The 19274-nt window shown below is 36.2% G+C and overlaps 1 protein-coding gene across 5 annotated transcripts in view; it reads right to left on the reverse strand.

Moving 5' to 3' along the window:
• Positions 1-1782: 1782 nt before the first annotated feature.
• The window catches only part of ALKBH8 (alkB homolog 8, tRNA methyltransferase), a 66198-nt gene continuing 48706 nt past the window's right edge, over positions 1783-19274 (reverse strand). For 4 of the 5 annotated variants that reach the window (XM_028833938.2, XM_028833936.2, XM_028833937.2 and 1 more), the window contains 2 exons: positions 9948-10097; positions 1783-4294 (listed from right to left, as the gene is read on the reverse strand). In XM_028833938.2, coding sequence (XP_028689771.2) covers positions 3737-4294; positions 9948-10097 — 708 coding nt within the window. In that variant the 3' untranslated portion in view covers positions 1783-3736. Of the gene's footprint in view, positions 4295-9651; positions 9823-9947; positions 10098-19274 lie in introns of those variants that run through there. The other variant, XM_077964247.1, reaches the window with a different exon arrangement.

Here is a 19274-nt window from a genome sequence, read left to right on the forward strand (position 1 = left end):
ATTGCTGATGAGAACGCAAACTGGTAGAGCCACTTAGGAATATAGTTTGGCTATATCTTATAAAGTTAAACATAGACTTACCATATGACCCAGGAAGTCAACCCTGAGGTATTTACTCAAGAGAAATGAAAACCTATGTCCATATAAAAGTGTGTTCTCAAATGTTCATAGCAGTTTTTTAAAAACTATTAGTTCTAAACTGGAAGCAATCCAGACTAGAAAATGGATAAATAAGTTGTGATATATCTTATAATAGAACACTATTCAGCAATAAAAAGGAACAAACTAATGGTATATGCAAGAACATGTATGAATCTCAAAAGCATTGTCCAATGTGAAAAAAGCCAGACACAACTGTCTACTAAGTATATTCTTCCATTTATATGATATTCTAGAAGAGGCAAAAGTATAGCAATAGAAGGCAGACCAGTCTTTGCCACAGAAGGAGGGGACTGATTGAAAGGGGCAGGAGGAAACTTTTTGGGGTGATGAAAATGTTCTCCATCTTGGCTGTGGTGATGATTACATAACTATATTTGTCAAAACTCATCAAATTGTACAGTTAAAATTGTTAATGTTATATGTAAATTATACCTCATCAAGCCGATATAAAAATATTTTTAAACATTTCAACTGTATTAATTTAGAACTTTGTTACAAGTTGTTTTAAATTTTGAAGCTTCTAATATAGATACAAAACATATAAAAATCATAAGTGTACAACTCAGTGGTGTATCACAAAGCAAACACCCATTTGAAACACCATCCAGGGAAAATAGAGAACATTGTGAACATCCAAGAAGACCACTCATTCCCTCTAACCAAAAGCACTACTTAGTCTTGTAGAAATATGCTTCGATGTTACTGGTTTTTGAACTTTTACCTAAAGGAAATTGTGTAGTAGAGTTAACCTTATCCAAGAGAGGTTGGGCCTTTGCCCTGGGTTCCTGGGAGTTGATCTCCAGCCCTTGGAATATGGTGCCTGATAAGCAAGTCTGTTTACCTGGGGACTCTGGGCCAAGCAGTATCAGCTTGACTTCCAGAAGGACTGAAGACTAAAAGTCAGCCACATGTGTGGTCAACCATGTCTGTGTGATTGAGCCTCAATAAAAACTCTGAACACTGAGGCTTGGGTGAGCTTCCCTGGTTGGCAACACTGCACCTGTATTGTTGCTGGGAGAAGTAAGTTTTGTCCACAATGCCACTGGGAGAGGACAACTGAAAGCTCCATGCATGAAACCCTCCTGGACTGTGCCCCTGTACCTTTTCCCTTAGCTGATTTTAATTTGTATCCTTTCATTGTAATAAACTATAACCCCAAGTATAACAGTTTCACAGAGTTCTGTGAGCCCTTCTAGCAAATTATCAAACCTGAGGGTTGTCTTAGGAACCCCAAACTTGCAGCTGGCATCAGAAGTGTGGGTGTTCTTTCAGGGACCCTGAACTTTGTAGTTGGTGTTAGAAGGGTGGTCTTGAGGACTCCTAAACTCTGCAGAAATCATATGGTATTATTTTGTATATGGCTTCTTTTACTCAGCATTGTTTCTGAAATTCATTTACATTACAGCTTGTAAGTATATTCACTTTAATTGCTTGTGTAGTAATGTACTGTATGAACTGACTATAATTTACTCACTCTACTGTTGACGGACATTTGGACTTTTTCCAGATTTGTACTATTGCTACTAACAACCCTATAGAGAAAAACAGAGAAATCCATCATCATAGTGGCAGATTTTAAAACATCTGTCTCAACTTATAAGAATGAGCAGACCAAAAAAGTCAGTAAGAATATAGATTTTTATTATACAATTAACAAATTAGATTTGGCATCACTCAATACCTAAAACTCCTCTGGGAATAATAATCATGAATATTTCTCAAATGCATACATATTCTTATACTAGTCTATGATCTATACAAGTATACTTTCAGTGAATTTTCATAACAACTCTTCCAATTTTACAGCTAAGAAAACTGAAGCACAGAAAAGTTAAGAAATTTGCCCAAAATCCCACAGCTACTAAATGACAGATCTAGAATTCAACTTTCAGGAAACCTGATTCTAGAGCCAAGTTCTGAATTCCTATGCTATTTTTCAACATCTTCCATTTTCCCTCTCTTCTTGAGTCAATTTTGGTATTTTTCGTCTTCATAGAAAATCATCTATTTTATTTGGATCTTAAAATTTATTGGCATGACTTGACTTCAAATTTTGGTGCAAAGTACCAGAATTTATATCACAAATAAAATTGTTTTTAGCTCTATATTCCTTTTCCTATATCATGAGCCTTATAAATTCATCCCAGAGGGACCAGTACACCTGGATGTTGTACTGAAATTCCATGACAAAAATAATCATTCTCTCGTCTAAGACCCATTATCAATCACTACGGGTTTCTGAAAACTTGATGCTTCAAGATTAAGTATCACTAGCATTAAAAACAATATATATTAATTATATAGGCAGCTATAATCCACAGAAAGCAATTTTTCTTTAAAACAGTCTTAAGCATTACTACTACAAAAGTAATGCATACTGGGAGTAAAGTTTTCAAAAAATTTTTTCTTTTAAAAAAAGGCTTTTCCTTCTATGTGATAATTTGACCTATGGTTGACTTTCTACCTTTGTTCCTCCTGGAAACCTGACCTAAGTGGTAAGTTAACTGGGTTACTATTATGCAATATTGTACAGATTTTAAAAAATAACCCCTGATTGAACCAGGACTGGGACAAATTATGAATCAACTAGAAATAACCAATAAGGACACCACAGCTTTGACTCTAAGGGCATAGTTAGGTCTGAGTGACCACCTTCTAACTTTTGTTATTTAAACAAAGGAGTTAAAGGAGCACATTTGGGTTGTTTTTAGCACCCTAATCAATGAATTTGGAATACTAATTAACTCTTGATAATAAATTAGTCAGGATTGGTAGTTATTCCAGCCATTTAAAAGTAATCTTTTGCTCCAAGGTAAATCCTCTCTCATTTCATGTTTTTCATGGCATTTATCACTATCTGGCACATAGTAACTATTTATTTATTTGCCTGTTGTCTGTCTCCCCTTCTAGAATGTAAGCGACATAAGAGTAAGAGCTTTGCTCTTTCTTATTCACTGCTTCATTATCAGTACTTAAAATAGTAACTGGTATATGGTCGGGTTCAAAAAGAAGTTTTTAAATGAAACTCCTGCTAAGTTCTGGGTATTATCTGATTGACTAAATGTTATTGGACACCTGCTATATGTCCAGCCCTGGGCTAGTCAGGCATGGAAACAGAATGGTTATTGTCTATGATTGCACAGAGCTAAAAACCATAGGTAAAACTTCAGACAATTTTCTATTGACCAGGAATATTTTCTGTATTAACATATAATTACTTCCCTAAAATCCTACATGATTTAGTACATTTAGTAGCACTTTACTAAAATACTGTTATCTTCAAAATCCTGGACTCTTACCCCAGAATTACAAACACTGCACAAACTACTTCAATCACTTTTAGAAACCACCTCTCGTAGGGAAGTAGGAGGAGCCAACACCACATCTGTGATGTCAGCCAACAATAGCCATTTGAATGTCTCCTAATGAATCCCTACTTCCGAATTTTTCTCAGCTTTCCTTTGGTACTTTCCCACAAGTTTTCTCTTTAATTAAAAGGGTAATTAATTTAGTCTCTCTTTTTTTTTTTTAAGTGAGCATTTCTTCTTTCTATATGATGTGTTCAGGTAAATAATCAGGCCTTTTGAAGAATCACACACCAGTTTCCCTGATCGTAGTAGCTTTGCAGAATTCTGACATCACTCACAGTCCGGCAGAGAGCTTCCAATTCTCCCTCACGGAACACATGGTAGTAACGATGAAACACAGGACTTGGGTCCTGGGATCCTATGGGACCAAATGGCTCAACAGGTTTGCCTTTATCAGGATTTCCCTTAAGGTGCCAGGGAACCAGCACATCTTGAGAATAAAAAGAAGTCCTGTTAACATGAATAGGCAGCTTGGAATTAGAAACTTGCCTTGAATTACATCCTCCTTCCTGAGAGTCATTAATGCGGGGGACAGAAGATGCTGAGTCTCGACTGCCCATGTCAGGCATTTGCTCCACAAGTGACCTCTGCACTGAGGTATCACTGTTCATCTCCTCTTTCTTTCCTTGGCTATTTCTATTTCCTTTAAGATACTTGGACTTCTGCTTATTATATTCTTGTTCCATTGCCCAGACATAAATGAGTGCCTTCCCACCTAGTCTCAGGAGTCGAACAATTTCTTGGAGAGCTGCCACTCTACGTTCCTAATGAAAAAAACCAAAACACATGATTAACCTGGAAGAGATAGGAAATTAGAAAATAAAACTGACCATAGGACTGTTTTCAATTAGGATGACTAATAAGAAAATCTAACGAAATGTCTTATATAAAACAAAAAAGAGAAAAGAGGAAAGGGCATTCTGTTCTGTGATTAAGAAAAAAGTGTTCAGGAAGGAGGAAGTAGAGAAAAGCAAAGTTTATTTCTGTTAATCTTCCCTGTGACTTTTAAACAACTGATGACTTCTTACAGGGCCATAAGCGGTAATATGAAGCACTTCGATGTTTATATAATGCTTTTACAAAGGAATTGTGTCAACTATACTATGAAAACTTCTACTTATAGCCTTGTTGAAGTTGTTGGTATTAATTCTCCCACTGAAAACAACCAGAAAGGCTGGGTGAAATACATAAAACAGCTGCTTAAGGCACTGGAGAGTAACACTGCAGGCAGGCCTTTGAAGGGCTATAATCCCTGAGCGAAGGGAAGTTAAGCCAAGGTGAGCTCTAGATTCACTCCAGCTTTTCCCTGAAATTATCTGCTAATTCCTAATGTGGGATAACAGAATATGAGCAGAATGCAGAAGTCTTAGTGGCCTGAACAGGTAGGGCTCTGAGTATAGGGAGGTCAAAGCAGCTGAGGGACAGAGTCATGGATAAAGGAGAAACTGCAGGAAAATTATTTCAAAAATCTATACACAAACACCCTTTGAAGCATTTGCCGGTTTCTAAGCTGCATGTAGATAGGGTGAAATTCCAAGAAACTTAGCAGATTAGCAGCTGGGAAGTTAAAATGCTAAACAGAAATGTTAGCAGCCAATGGTAGAGAGACAGACATTGGAATTTAAGGTCTGCCAAGGTGTAATAGCCTTGGCGTACATTCCAGGCTTTCACTTGAGACCCAGAAGGGCTACATTACAGAAGTAGGAACAAAAACAAAATAGATACAAATCATCCCCAATAATGCATAAAACCAGTTCTCTGCAGAATGAAAGTGATCTGCTTATACTTTATCTGTTGTCCTTAGAAAAATTTAACCTCCTTCAGAGAAAAAGTTCCCAAATCTTTTAACATAAAATGCCTAGCAAACAATGAAAAATTATGAAGTATGCTAAAAATACTGATGACCAAAGGACCGAAAAACAGAGAAAAAAAAAGAAATATCATATCACAGAAATAAATCCCCAGACAAAGCCTTTTTAATACTATGGTTAGTGTGTTCAAAACACCAGAGGAAAAGATCAAGAATTCCAGTCATGATAAAATATATTAAGAAGTTGGAAATTCTAGAAAACAAGATGAATTTAAATTTTTAGCAAATTAGATACATTTACAAAGATAAGTATTAAACTATAGTTCAGGTCAGTATAAATTACCCAGATTGAAGCACAGAGATGAAAAAGTAGGGAAAATACAGAAAACAATGTCAATCAAGAATTCAATACCAAATAAAAATATCATTTGTACGATGAAGGCAACATAAAGAGATTTCAGATACACACAAGCTGAGAGAATGTGTCACCAGTATACTTACACTAAAGAAAATAGGACAGAGAACTCTTCGAGCAAAAGAAACCTACTTCCTCTGAAACTCTGAAGATGCAGGAAAAAAGGAAGAATACCAGAAAGGGTAAATAACGTGAAGAAATATAAATGAAGGTTGAGAGCTTAAAACAAATAATAACATACAATAATAATACAATAAAAGGCAGAAGGGGTTAAATGTTATTAATGAAGTCTTACGTTGTCAGGAAGGGGTAATCATGCCAATTAAGGTAGATTATAATGTCAGAGATGTATGTTGTCATGTCTAGGGTAATGATTTAAAAACAAAATAATATGTAAACAGCAAGCTAACAAAAGAGGAAAAAATGTAATAATAAACTACATATGGAAATAAGGCTGGCAATGAAACAGAACTAAGATACACACAATATTTGATAAACAGAAATTAATATTTCCAGTTCCACAGCTCTCTTAGCCTCAGACAATGCCTTCCTCAATTGTCAAAGTAACATACATTGTTTTGTACGCCCAAGCAGCCCATTCAAAATGGCCAAAAAGCCCAGGAAATAATCTCAGGTTATATGTTAAAATAGGAGAAAGCAACTTCAGCATGACTGATACACAGAGAAGTGAATTAATAGGAGGAAACTTTCTGAGGATTTTTCCAAGTTGGGTTTAGGGAGCCGGGAAATATAGGGAAATTAAGCTAAAAAATAAGACGAGACCATTTTATAAAAATGGTTGAAAAAAATGATTATTAAAACAACTAATCTTTTCTGAGCTCTTACTATGTATAAGACACTATAATAAGTACTTTATGTATTGTCTCATTTATCCTGACAGGCCTGTGAGATAGGTTATTGTCATCATTATTTTACAGTTGAGCAACCTAAGTATTCAGAAATCACTAAAAATGTTTGTTCAAGGTCACGAAAGTAAAAAGAATGTCAAATAGTAGAAGCAGTGGCGTCAGGGAAGAAGAGACTGGCACCGGAGTGTAAACTGGATTAAAATAGAGATAACCTGGGATCAGTTGAAAAGAACACTGTAGTAGTGAAGGGATGTGACACAGGTCAGTAAACTCTTTTAATTCCCTTACCTCGTTGTCTCCAGATACTTGGATGAGATTTTCCATATAAAATCTTATCTTCTACCCTATATCATCTTTCACAGTGCCATAAAAATGATCTCTATCAGGCCATTTACCCCATCAAGGTACTCCCACGTGTTAAGACTTTTCAATGACTCTCTAAGTCCCACTCATAACTATGGCATTCAACCAACAACACACAAATCCAACAAATTATAAATAAATAAATAAATGCCGCCTCCTCCACTAAACCATGAGTTCTCCGAAGCAGGGACTGAGTCTTCTCCATCTTGTGCCCAGCTCTTTGCTTAATAGCAGTGTGTAACTGATTTTCAATGACTTTTTTTTTTTCAGATAGAGTCTCTCTGTGTCACCCAGGCTGGAGGGCAGTGGCATGATCTCGGCTCACTGCAACCTCTGGGTTCAAGTGATTCTCGTGTCTCAGTCTCCTGAGTAGATGGGATTACAGGCGTGCGCCACCACACCCAGATAACTTTTCTATTTTTAGTAGAGACGGGGTTTTGCGTTGTTGGCCAGGCTGGTCTCAAACTCCTGACCTCAAGTGATCCACTCACTTTGGCCTTCCAAGGTGCTGGGATTATACGCATTAAGCCACCACAACCAGCCTCAATGACTTATTTTTACTGTGATAAATATATGTAACAAAATTTGCTATTTTAACCATTTTTAAGTGTACAACTCAGTGACATTAAGTACATTCATACTTAATGGTTGTGCAACCATCACTATTATCCCTCTCCAGAATTTTTTCATCATCCCAAACTGAAACTCTGTATCAATTAAATCATAACAACTCCTATGCCTCCCTCCCACAGCCTCTGGTAAAAACTATTCCACTTTTTGTCTATGAATTTAACTATTCTAAGTAGTTCTTATAAGTAGAATGATATAATATTTGTCCTTTTGTGTCTGGTTTATTTCACTTAGCATAATATCCTCAAGGTTCATCCATGTTGTAGCATGTGTCAGAATTTCCTTCCTAAGGCTTGATAATATTCCCTTATAGGTATATACCATAATTTGCTTATCTATTCATCCATCAACAAATATGTGAGTTGTTTCCACCTTTTCGTTGTTGTGAATAATGCTGCTATGAACATATGTGTCTAAACATCTGTTCAGGTCTCTGCTTTCAATTCTTTTGGGTATATACCTAGAAGTGGAATTGCTGAATCATATGGTAATTCTATGTTCAATTTTTTGAGGAACCACTGTACTGTTTTCCACAGTGGCTGATCCATTTTACATTCCCACCAGCAATGCACAAGAGTTCCAATTTCTCCACATCCTTGCCAACACTTGTTATTTTCTATGCTTCCGATAATAGCCATCCTAATGTGTGTGAAGTGGTATCTCATTATGGCTTTGATTTGCATTCCCTAATGATTAGTGATGCTGAGTATCTTTTCATGTGCTCATTGGCCATTTGTATATCTTCTTTGGAAAAATGTCTATTTAAGTCCTTGGTCTGTTTTTTAATTGTTTTGTTATTGTTGTATTTTTGTTGCTCTTTATATATTGTGGATATTAATTCCTTATCAGATATACCAAGTTGCAAATATATTCTCCCATTTTGTGGACTGCCTTTTCACTCTGCAGATAGTGTTGTCTGATGTACAAGTTTTTAATTCTGATGAAGTCCAATTTATCTATTTTTTGTTTTGGTGCCTGTGCTTTTAGTTATCATATCCAAGAAATCATTGCCAAATACAATGTCATGAAGCTTTTCTCCTATTTTCTTCTTAGAATTTTATAGTTTTAGTTCTTCTATATAAGTCTTTGATCCACTTTGAGGTTTTTTTTGCATATGGTGTAACGTAAGGATCCAACTTCACTCCTTTCCATGTGGCCAATAAATTATTTTTTAAATAAATGACAATAGATATGGAGAGAAAGTTGTACATGACAGATTTCTAAAACGTTTATATAGAACTTCATACAGGGGAGGGTATCCAACATATATTTGCAATTGCAAAAAATGGATATAGATATATTTGTGTACATTAGTGTCTTTTATAACTCAAAAATAAGTCATAGTAATAAGTTATAATACAACAACTGAGTTGTAGCTGAAGCCACCAACGTGTGCCAAACATTTCTTCCAAATGAAGTGGATTTTTAAATTTACTGGTATAGCTCCTCCTTTCAAGCCTTTCTCTATTTGCAATAATGCCTCTAAGTGTACTGAAGCCTAGTGGCTTTTGCTGTAAAGAACCTAATATTGTTTGCTGCAGCCCAGCAGAATCTCTTGGTTACTATTAAAAGTAAAGAGACTACTGACACAGACAGTTTTCTGATTTGTTTTGATTTGTTTTGAACTCAGTTAAGGTCATAAGGTCTACTGAAACTGCTGGTGACCCATAATGTGAGCTATAAAGCTATTGCTTAGATCAGGGGAACGACTGCGGACACCCAAGAAAAATAAGTGGGCTTTTGTTCTTTAAAGAAAAAAAGAAAATATTAAATATTATTTATTTTAAAACTAAGAACATACTAAAAGAGTCAACATACTACTACCAGCTAAAAAAGAGTTCTGGAAAAAAAAAGAATAGGAAAGGAAGAAAAACAGAATGGGAAAGAAGTAACACTCACATGTCAGGGATAAAACTATGGGTTGAGAAAGAAGAGCTGAGAAAGAAATAGAGAAGGGACTCAGAGTCTGAGGAGAGAGAATACTCAAGAGGCCTGTAGCTGATGATCTCAAAGTCTCTTCCAGCGAAAATTCTGTGACTCTGGGTTTGAATGACGGCATTTAGAAGTGAATGAGACTTGGGGTAGGAAAGGGGCAAAAGCATGCCGCCATAAAAGCACAGAGTCCCATCCGCTCTCTGTTTAAGTAGAAGATACTTAAACGGTCGCCCATCTTCATTCTGCATGCGCTCTTACAAAGAGGGCAAACTGTGACAAGAAAAGAGAATGGAAAGAACTGAAAAGCTAAACCAGGGTCCAAAATCAGCAAAATTCATGAACTCTTCCTGCTGCTTTAGCTACAAGTTCTTAAGAGAAAGAAAGACCATACTTACTGCTGTTGCAAAGTGATGAATAACAGCAATGGAGATGCAGGCATCACAAGACCCACTGCGGACTGGTACTGCCAATGCATCACAGACAAAAGCCTGAAATTGCCTCTCTCTACAAATGTCCACAAGGTTTTGGCTACGATCACAACCAACCTGTAACAGAAAAGGAATTCCATAACATTTTGTTTACATTTCACATGAAGTTAAGAACTTTGAACTTATTCCATACCTTAAAGTCATTAGACAGATCTCATATTCATTGTGAAATGGTCTGAGACCATGATATTATCAGTTCTTACAGCCAGTACAAAATCAGAATATATAATTGTACAGGGCAGGATTTATTACCTTAACAGATATCAACCAGAACTCCAATTAGTGAAACAAAATGACTAGAATAAAAATGATGGTGGTGGAAATGGGAGGTCCAAATATACACCTAATTGATGATCATTCAGAATCTGGATGTTTCTGTAATATCACACATTTAAAACCGGAAAGTATCCCACAAATGTAGACAGTCTTTTGGGGGGAGCTGCAAATAAGATGTTCTCAGATATCTCTCATTACCATATATACTATATTGTGATGACCCAGGTAGCAGAAGGATGGGCAATTTTTTTTCTGCTTCTGTATACTTTATAACATGGATTACTTTTACAATCAGAAAATAAAATCCCAAAACAAACAAACAAAAATTAATTTTTTTTTTTTGAGACAGAGTTTTGCTCTTGTTGTCCAGGCTGGAGTGTGATGGTGCAATCTCAGCTCACGGCAACCTCCACCTCCTGGGTTCAAGCGATTCTCCTCCCTCAGCCTCCCAGGTATCTGGGATTACGGGCATGAGCCAACACGCCTGGCTAATTTTGTATTTTTAGTAGAGATGGGGTTTCTCCATGTTGGTCAGGTTGGTCTCAAACTCCCAACCTCGGGTGATCTGCCCGCCTCAGCCTCCCAAAGTGCTGGGATTACAGGCATGAGCCACTGCGCCCAGCCAATTTTTTTTTAAGCTACTCTTTTTCTGCTAAATGCCAAAACTTTTCAAGAATAAAGTGCTGAATTCAAAATTTATAAAATGATATTTAATTAAATCTTTTCATATACCCGAACAATCCTATAGGACTGATAGCACGGCGGGCAGCTAGCAACATGCTTTTCTCTCCCTCAACAGGTAAGACCTAGCATGCCTTATGCATGCATCTGGTTCTGTGAGAAGTGTTTAGGAGCTGGGATTTCCCATCTTCTTTCTCTCTAGTTTTGTTGCTGTACACAGTTTTGCTGCTTAGTTCTAAGAATATCATATGTGTATGTAATATACAGACACACACACACATTTTGCAATGTGCCCACATAAATTGGGGAATAAATGGGAGGGGCTTAAGACTTTCTTTTTTAAGGTTTCTTTTTTGGAGACAAGGTCTCACTCTATTACCTAAGCTCGAGTGCAGTGGTGCAATCACAGCCCATGGCAGCCTCCACCTCCCAAGCCCAGGTGATCCTCTTGCCTCAGCTTTCCAAATAGCTGGGGCTATAGGTACATACCACCATGCCTAGCATTTGTTTTATTTTTTGTAGAGATGGGGTTTTGCCATGTTGCCTAGGCTGGCATCAGATTCCTGGGCTCAAGTCACCACCCATCTTGGCCTCCCAAAGTGCTGGGATTATAGGCATGAGCCACTGCACCAGGCCACAAGAAATGTTAAGTCACTGATTAATAATTATTCTTGGAAAACTTTTTTTTCTTAACCCAAATTCTATAATAGAGAAAAGAATTATATAAGCAGATTTAGTCAAACAGAAGTGGCCACCTTAAGTGTATATTTACTCGTTTAATTTTTCGATATAATGAGCACTGATCCTAGGGTTCCCTCAGCCCTTCTGAGAATAAACAATATGAATGCTCATATCAAAACATGCTAGAATAACTGGCTAGCCATGTGTAGAAGATTGAAACTGCACACCTTCCTTACACTATATATAAAAATCAACACAAGACTGATTAAATGTAAAACCTAAAACTATAAAAACTCTGGAAGATAACCTAGGAAATACCATTCTGGACACAGGCTCTGGCAAAGATTTCATCACAAAGACAACAAAAACAACTGCCACAAAAACAAAAATTGACAAATGGGACCTAATTAAACTAAAGAGTTTCTACACAGCAAAAGCAACTATCAACAGACTGAACAGACAACCTACAGGATGGGAGAAAATATTTGCAAACTATGTATCTGACAAAGGTCTAATATGAAGAATCTATAAGGAACTAAAACAAATTAACACGCAAAAACCAAACAGCCCCATTAAGAACAGAGCAAAAGACAAGAACAGATACTTTTCAAAAGGCATGAACAGATACTTTTCAAAAGATATACATATGGCCGACAAGCATATGAAAAAAAGCTCAACATTACTAATCATTAGAGAAATGTAAATCAAAACCACAATGAGATACCATCTCAGACCAGTCAGAATGGCTATTTTTAAAAAGTCAAAAAATAACATGCTGGTGAGGTTGCAGAGAAAAGAGAATTCTTATACACTGCTAGTGGAAATGGGTTCGCCCACTGTGGAAAGCAGTCTGGCGATTTCTCAAAGAACTTGAAAGAGAGTTACCATTCAACCCAGCAATTCCATTATTGGGTATATATCCAAAGGAATATAAATTGTTCTACCATAAAGACATATGCACTCATATGTTCACTGCAGCACTATTCATAATAGTAATGACATGGAATCAACCTAGACTGGGTAAACAAATGTGTTACACACCATGGAATACTATACAACCATAAAAAAGAATGAGATCATGTCATTTGCTGCATGCAACATGGATGGAGCTGGAGGTCATTACCCTAAGCAAACTGATGTAGGTACAGAAAACCAAATACTGCACGTTTTCAGGTATAAGTAAGAGCTAAATACTGAGTATACATGGACACAAAGAAGGGAACAACAGACACTGGGGCCTACTTAAGAGTCAAAGGAGGGAGGGGGATGAGGATTAAAAAACTACCTATCAGGTACTATGCTTACTACCTGGGTGATGAAATAATCTGTACACTGAATCCCTGGGACATGCAATTTACCTATATAACAAACCTGCACATGTACCCTTGAACCTAAAATAAAAGTTAAAAAAAATTTTAATCTGGCTTTTAGACGACCAAGTATATACAGATTTCAGGCAGGCTTTTAAAATTTTCTTGAGTATGCAGTGAAGAATGTAATATTGTCTCTGATACTAAGTAGTGACACTCAATTTACCAAAAAAAATAGTATTTTTATTAAAAGTTCCTTAAAATGCTATGTTATTAATTCCCTAGAAGAAGAAAAAGATCTTAAAATGAAACATTACATTACAGAGTTTATGTTACAAATGCACAATAAAAGAATGGAAATAAAAAAATTCTTACTGAGTGAAATCACATTGCCATGCTAGTCACACTTAATGAGTTTGCTCAATTTGTAATTGGTATTAAACAGCTTCTATATTTTATCCTGGAGCTGCTTTAGTTTTAAAGTGAAATAAAATATATCAAGCTAGAGGGAAAGTACAGCAATTTATCTTTAATGTATTTTAAGATAAAAAGTACTAAGGGCCTATTAATAACAATAGTGACATGAATCCCAATTAATTGCTCCCTTTACCTGTGTAAGATACATGCCTGGATTATTACTTATTATTTATTTTCATTCATATTCTATGCCATCAGCCAACAATCACAGTATCAAGATGACAATACTACTCAAATAATCTGAACATTATATTTTGGTGCTTGCCTCCTTTTTTGTTACATTTAAATTCAGTTCATAGAACTGGAAGTTTCAAGTATGCCCAACTCTGACAGATAGCCATACCTTGCTAGAAGTCAACAGAAAGAAATACAACCTGCCTATTAAAAAAAAAAACAATCCTCAGGGATAGGGCTTGGTAGTTATTCAGAGGAGGAAAGTTATTACCTGAGAACTAAGACAGAACATGGAGAACAGCAGCCAAACAAAACAAGAGAACATTTCCCTCTCCTTGCCCGGCTCTTATGGCTATTTGTACACAGCACTCCTTTTCACCAACAAGAAAGAGCAAGGCCAATTTTAGCAATAAAGCACCAGGTCCAATGTAGATTCCCCACTGACCAACGACCTGACTCATGCCTGGCTTAGTACTTTCATCTTTTACTTTTTTTGCCTGTCTTTCATATACTATAGTCATATAGTCACTATTTTTTCTCCTCTTCCCTTTTTCCATTTTTAAAGGTTTTAAACCAAGAATAGTAAAGTGAAAAATCTCCCCAATAATGTTGCATCATGTCAACAGGACAGAAAATGGCTTGATAAAAACCCACATATATTCAAGGACTTGTGTAAAGCTACATATTTCTGTGTGATGGGTGAAGATCAATGACATTAAAACATATACTGGGCTTAAAATGTATACTTTTTTTTTTGGAGACATAGTCTCACTCTGTCATCCAGGCTGGAGTGCAGTGGCACGAACACAGCTCACTGTAGCCTCGGCCTCCTGGACTCAAGTGATCCTCCTACCTCAGCCTCCTGAGTAGCTGAGACTACAGGTGCATGCCATCATGCCTGGCTAATTTTAAAATTTCTTTGTAAAGTCAAGGTCTCACCAGGTTGCTCAGGCTGGTCTCGAATTCCTGGTCTCAGGCAGTCTTCCTACCTCGGCCTCTCAAAGTGCTAGGATTACAGGTACGAGCCATGGTACGCAGCCTATACTTTTATATAATTTTTAAAATCCTCAACAAACATTAAATATGTAATTGTGGAAGTACAAGTAAACATAAAAAAAAATTCAACCTGATAAGCAAAGGTGCAAACTAAAACAAGGTTCCATTTTTCTTCCATTAAACTATCAAAAATATTTTAAAACTAAACTATATCATGGTAATGTCAGTATGATAGAACTTCCTCTCATATAAAACACAAATTGGCTCAACCATTTAAAAGAGCAATTAGGCAAATCATTTTTTAAGGAAGAAAATAATGTTTATAACTTTTGACCCAATAATTATCTTTCTAAAAATTTATCCTAAGAAAATAATTCAAAATAGGGAAAACACTAACCAGGCTAATAATAACTGCCTTTTCCTGAGTACACATATAGATTAAAGCAGATTCTTTATAGCAATGCACTTAATCCAGATAACACACTTTGAGTTAGGTACTATTTTCAGTACACTGCAGATGAGAAAACTTCGTCTCAAAGAAAATAAGTAATTTGCTCAAAGTTGAACGTTGTTAAATGGTGAAACAAAAATTTAAAGCCTGGTATTTGTCATTCCAAAATCCATGTTCTTCCTTCTTGTCACATTGACTCTCAATATACATGTTCATTATGGTGCTATTTAGAATACTTCCAAACAGAACACAACCAAATTTCCAGTAACTTCTACCTAATAGAATATTAATAAAGTCCAAGTCTTTTCAATAAATGGTGTTAGGGAAACTGAATATTCACATGCAGAAGAATGAAATTAAATGCTTATCTCACACCATCTACAAAAATCAACTCAAAATGCATGAAAGGCTTATATGTAAGACCCAAAATTATGAAACTACTAGAAGAAAACACACAAGAAAAGCTCCATGATCTTGGCCTGGGCAATAATTTTTTGGATATGACCCCAAAAACAAAGTTAACTAAAGCAAAAATAGACGGATTAGATCAAACTAAAAAGCTTTAACTTGAGGAAACAATCATCAGAGGAAAGAGACAACCTACAGAATGGGAGAAAATATTTGCAAACTATACATCTGACAAGGAATTAATATCCAAAATATATCAACAGGCTGGGCACAGAGGCTCACACCTGTGATCCCAACACTTTGCGAGACAAAGGTGGGTGAATCACTTAAGCCCAGGCCTAGATCACTTGAGACCAGCCTGGGCAACATGGCAAAACCCTGTCTCTACAAAAAATACAAAATTTAGCTGAGTGTGGTGGTGTGTGCCTGTAGTCCCAGCTACTAGAGGCTAAGGTGGGAGGAGCAATTGAGCCTGCAAGGTCAAGGAGGCTGTGAGCTGTAGTCACACCATTGCACTCCAGCCTAGGCAATAGAGCAAGACCTTGTCTCAAAAACAAAACAAAACAAACCAAAACCAGAACCAAAAACAAAAATATATAAAGAACTCAAACAACTCTATTGCAAGAAAACAAATAATCTGATTTAAAAATGAGCAAAGGTCCTGAATATGTATTTCTTTAAAAAAGACATACAAATGGCCAAGTACATGAAACAATGCTCAATATCACTAACCATCATGAAAATGCAAATTAAAACAATGAGATATTACCTCACACTTGTTAGATCTGGCCATCATCAAAGAGACAAAGGATAACAAATGGTGTTGAGGATGTGGGGAAAAGGGAACCCTGGCACGCTGTTGGTGGGAATGTAAATTAGGACAGCCACTAGGGAAAAGAGTATGGAAGCTTCACCAAAAAATTAAAAATACAACTACCATATGATCCAGCAATCCCACTGCTAAGTATATATCCAAAGAAAATGAAATCAGTAGGTCAAAGAGATACCTGCACTCCCATGTTTACTGCAACATTATATACAATAGCCAAGATATAGAATCAATCTAAATATCCATCAATGGATGAATACAGTAAACATGGTATGTATACACAATGGAATACTATTTGGCTATAACAAAGAAGAAGATCCTGCCATTTATAACAATATGGATAAACCTGGAGGACATTAGGTTAAGTGAAATAAGCCAGACACAGAAGGCAAGTATTACATGATCTCACTCATACTTGGAATCCAAAAATGTTGACCTCACAGAACTAGAGTAGAACAGTAGCTATCAGGGAGGGAGACAGCTGAGGGGTGGGAAGCTGGGGAGATAGTGATCAAAAGATACAAAATTTCAGTTAGGAGGAATAAATTCCAGAGATCTACTGTACAACATGGTGACTGTAGTTAACAACAACGTATTGTATTCTTGAAAAATGCTAAGAGAATGGATGGTAAATGTTCTCCCCACAAAATGGTAACTTTGTGAGGTAATATATATGTTAATTTGCTAGATTTTGTCAATCCACAATGTTTATATACTTCAAAACATCATATCATATACAATAAATACACATAATTTCATCTGTCCTTTAAAAATATTTTTAATAACTTGAATTTAAAAATAAAATAGAGAAAAAATACTGTATTATAAAATTCAGAAACATTTTAAGATTATATATCAGAATGGAAATAAGATAAATGAGTTATCACATTATATGCACATTCATTACTATATAAAACATTAATAGGAAAAACACAAGAAGGATATTCATCACAATAAGGTGATAGGATTAGGCAAATACCTCTTTTTATCAATTTTCTGAATGATGGTTATTTATGTATGTATGTATTTTTAGACTCAGCGTCTCACTCTGTCACCCAGGCTGAAGTGCAGTGTGCGATTATGGTTCACTGCAGCCTTGAACTCCTGCCTCAGTCTCCTGGGTAGCCGGGACTACAGGCATGCACCACCGTGCCTGGCTACTTTTTTTGTTTTTTAGGAGATGTGATCTTGATATGTTGCCCAGGCTGGTCTTGAATTTTTGGCCTCAAGCGATCCTCCCTCATCACTGGGATTATAGGAAAAGCCACTGTACCCTGCTGGTTATATTTTTTGTTTTGTTTTGTTTTTTGAGATGGAGTCTTGCTCTTGTTGCCCAGGCTGGAGTGCAATGGTGGGATCTCGGCTCCCCGCAACCTCCACCTCCCAGGTTCAAGTGATTCTCCTGCCTCAGCCTCCCGAGTAGCTAGGATTAGAGGCATGCGTCACCATTCCTGGCTAATTTTGTATTTTTAGTAGAGACGGGGTTAAACTGCAGAGAAATAAACAGAGGCAATAAAGTACAGTGAAAAGAGCGTACTACAGGTTGAATATCTCTTATTTCAAACGGTTGGGACCGGAACTGTTTTAGATTTCAGAATTTTTTGGATTTTGGAATATCTGCAGAATACATACCGGCTGAGAATCCCTAATCTGAAAATCCAAAATCTGAAATCCTCCAATGAACATTTCCTTTGAGCGTCATGTTGCTACTCAAAAAGTTTCAGATTTTGTAAAATTCGAGATTTCAAATTTTCATATTAGGGATGCTCAACCTGTAAACTCTGAATTTGAATTCTGGTTTCAGCAATAACTAGCTGAATAACCTAGGAGAGCTACTTACTATCTCAAAGCCTCTGTTTCCTAATCTAAAAAATAAAGAGAAAAATACCTATTTATCAGGGTTAATATGAGAATCAAATGAAATGATCTATACTAAATATTTAATTAACCATTGAAGTGCTGTGTAAATGTTAGTTATTAAAACATATGGAATAAGGAGTGCCCTGGATTCTACATAAAAAGAGAAATCTAGATCCTAGATCTAGGTAATTTTATCCTGTGGTAAGTCCCACCCATTTTGAGGTTGTAACATGCCTTCAAGGCTGACAAACACAGCACTGTATATATTTTGGTTTTCATGTAAGAAGCTGAAGGTAAATTCACCGGTTTGCTCCTCATCATTGAACAAACCATTAATTAGTAAGCTTCCACCACATGCCAAGTACTGTATGCCTGGAAATCAGGCAATGCAGTAAGCTCCGGGGAACAACAGACAGGAAAGAATTATGTACAGACTGCTGCTGATAAACTGAGTGAATATACTTATGATTTTCTAATCCTTCCAAATATATTCCCTCTGGAATCAGCTGCAGATTGTGTTCGTTTCCTGAACACAATTTGAATTATATATTTGAATTATTCAAATTATTCAAAAAATAATTCAAGAAATCATTCTTCTCAATTGTAACAGAATGTTATCACTATGACTAAATCAGTATATTTGACTTCAACCTAGTTTCACTGTCATGAATCATACCTGACTAGATAAAACCATGGATTATCAACAAGAAAGTGCAAAAGCAGAGCCTACTGAGAAATATTTTTGGACGTATCTTTAGATTAAAACACTAGAAAATATCACCTTGTTTTGAACTGTGGTTAGCTGTGATTTTAAGTGACACATCAAAGATCTATTTCCTCTTCAACATGAACAAAATTAATTCACTAGGCCTTATTCTTTATAAATTAAAATTTAATTGTAAACATGGTAACAATATATGAATATCAATGTCTTATCTTGATGAAACGCTATTCTTTTATCCACCTGTTAATGTACAAACTCTACATTTCCTAAGCTGTAATACAACCAGCCCTCCATATCTATGAGTTCCACATCCAGGGATTCAAGCAACTACAGACTTTTTTCTTGTCATTAGTCCCTAAGCAATACT

Source organism: Macaca mulatta, chromosome 14, assembly GCF_049350105.2.
Source record: "Macaca mulatta isolate MMU2019108-1 chromosome 14, T2T-MMU8v2.0, whole genome shotgun sequence".
Taxonomy (NCBI): Eukaryota; Metazoa; Chordata; class Mammalia; order Primates; family Cercopithecidae; genus Macaca; species Macaca mulatta.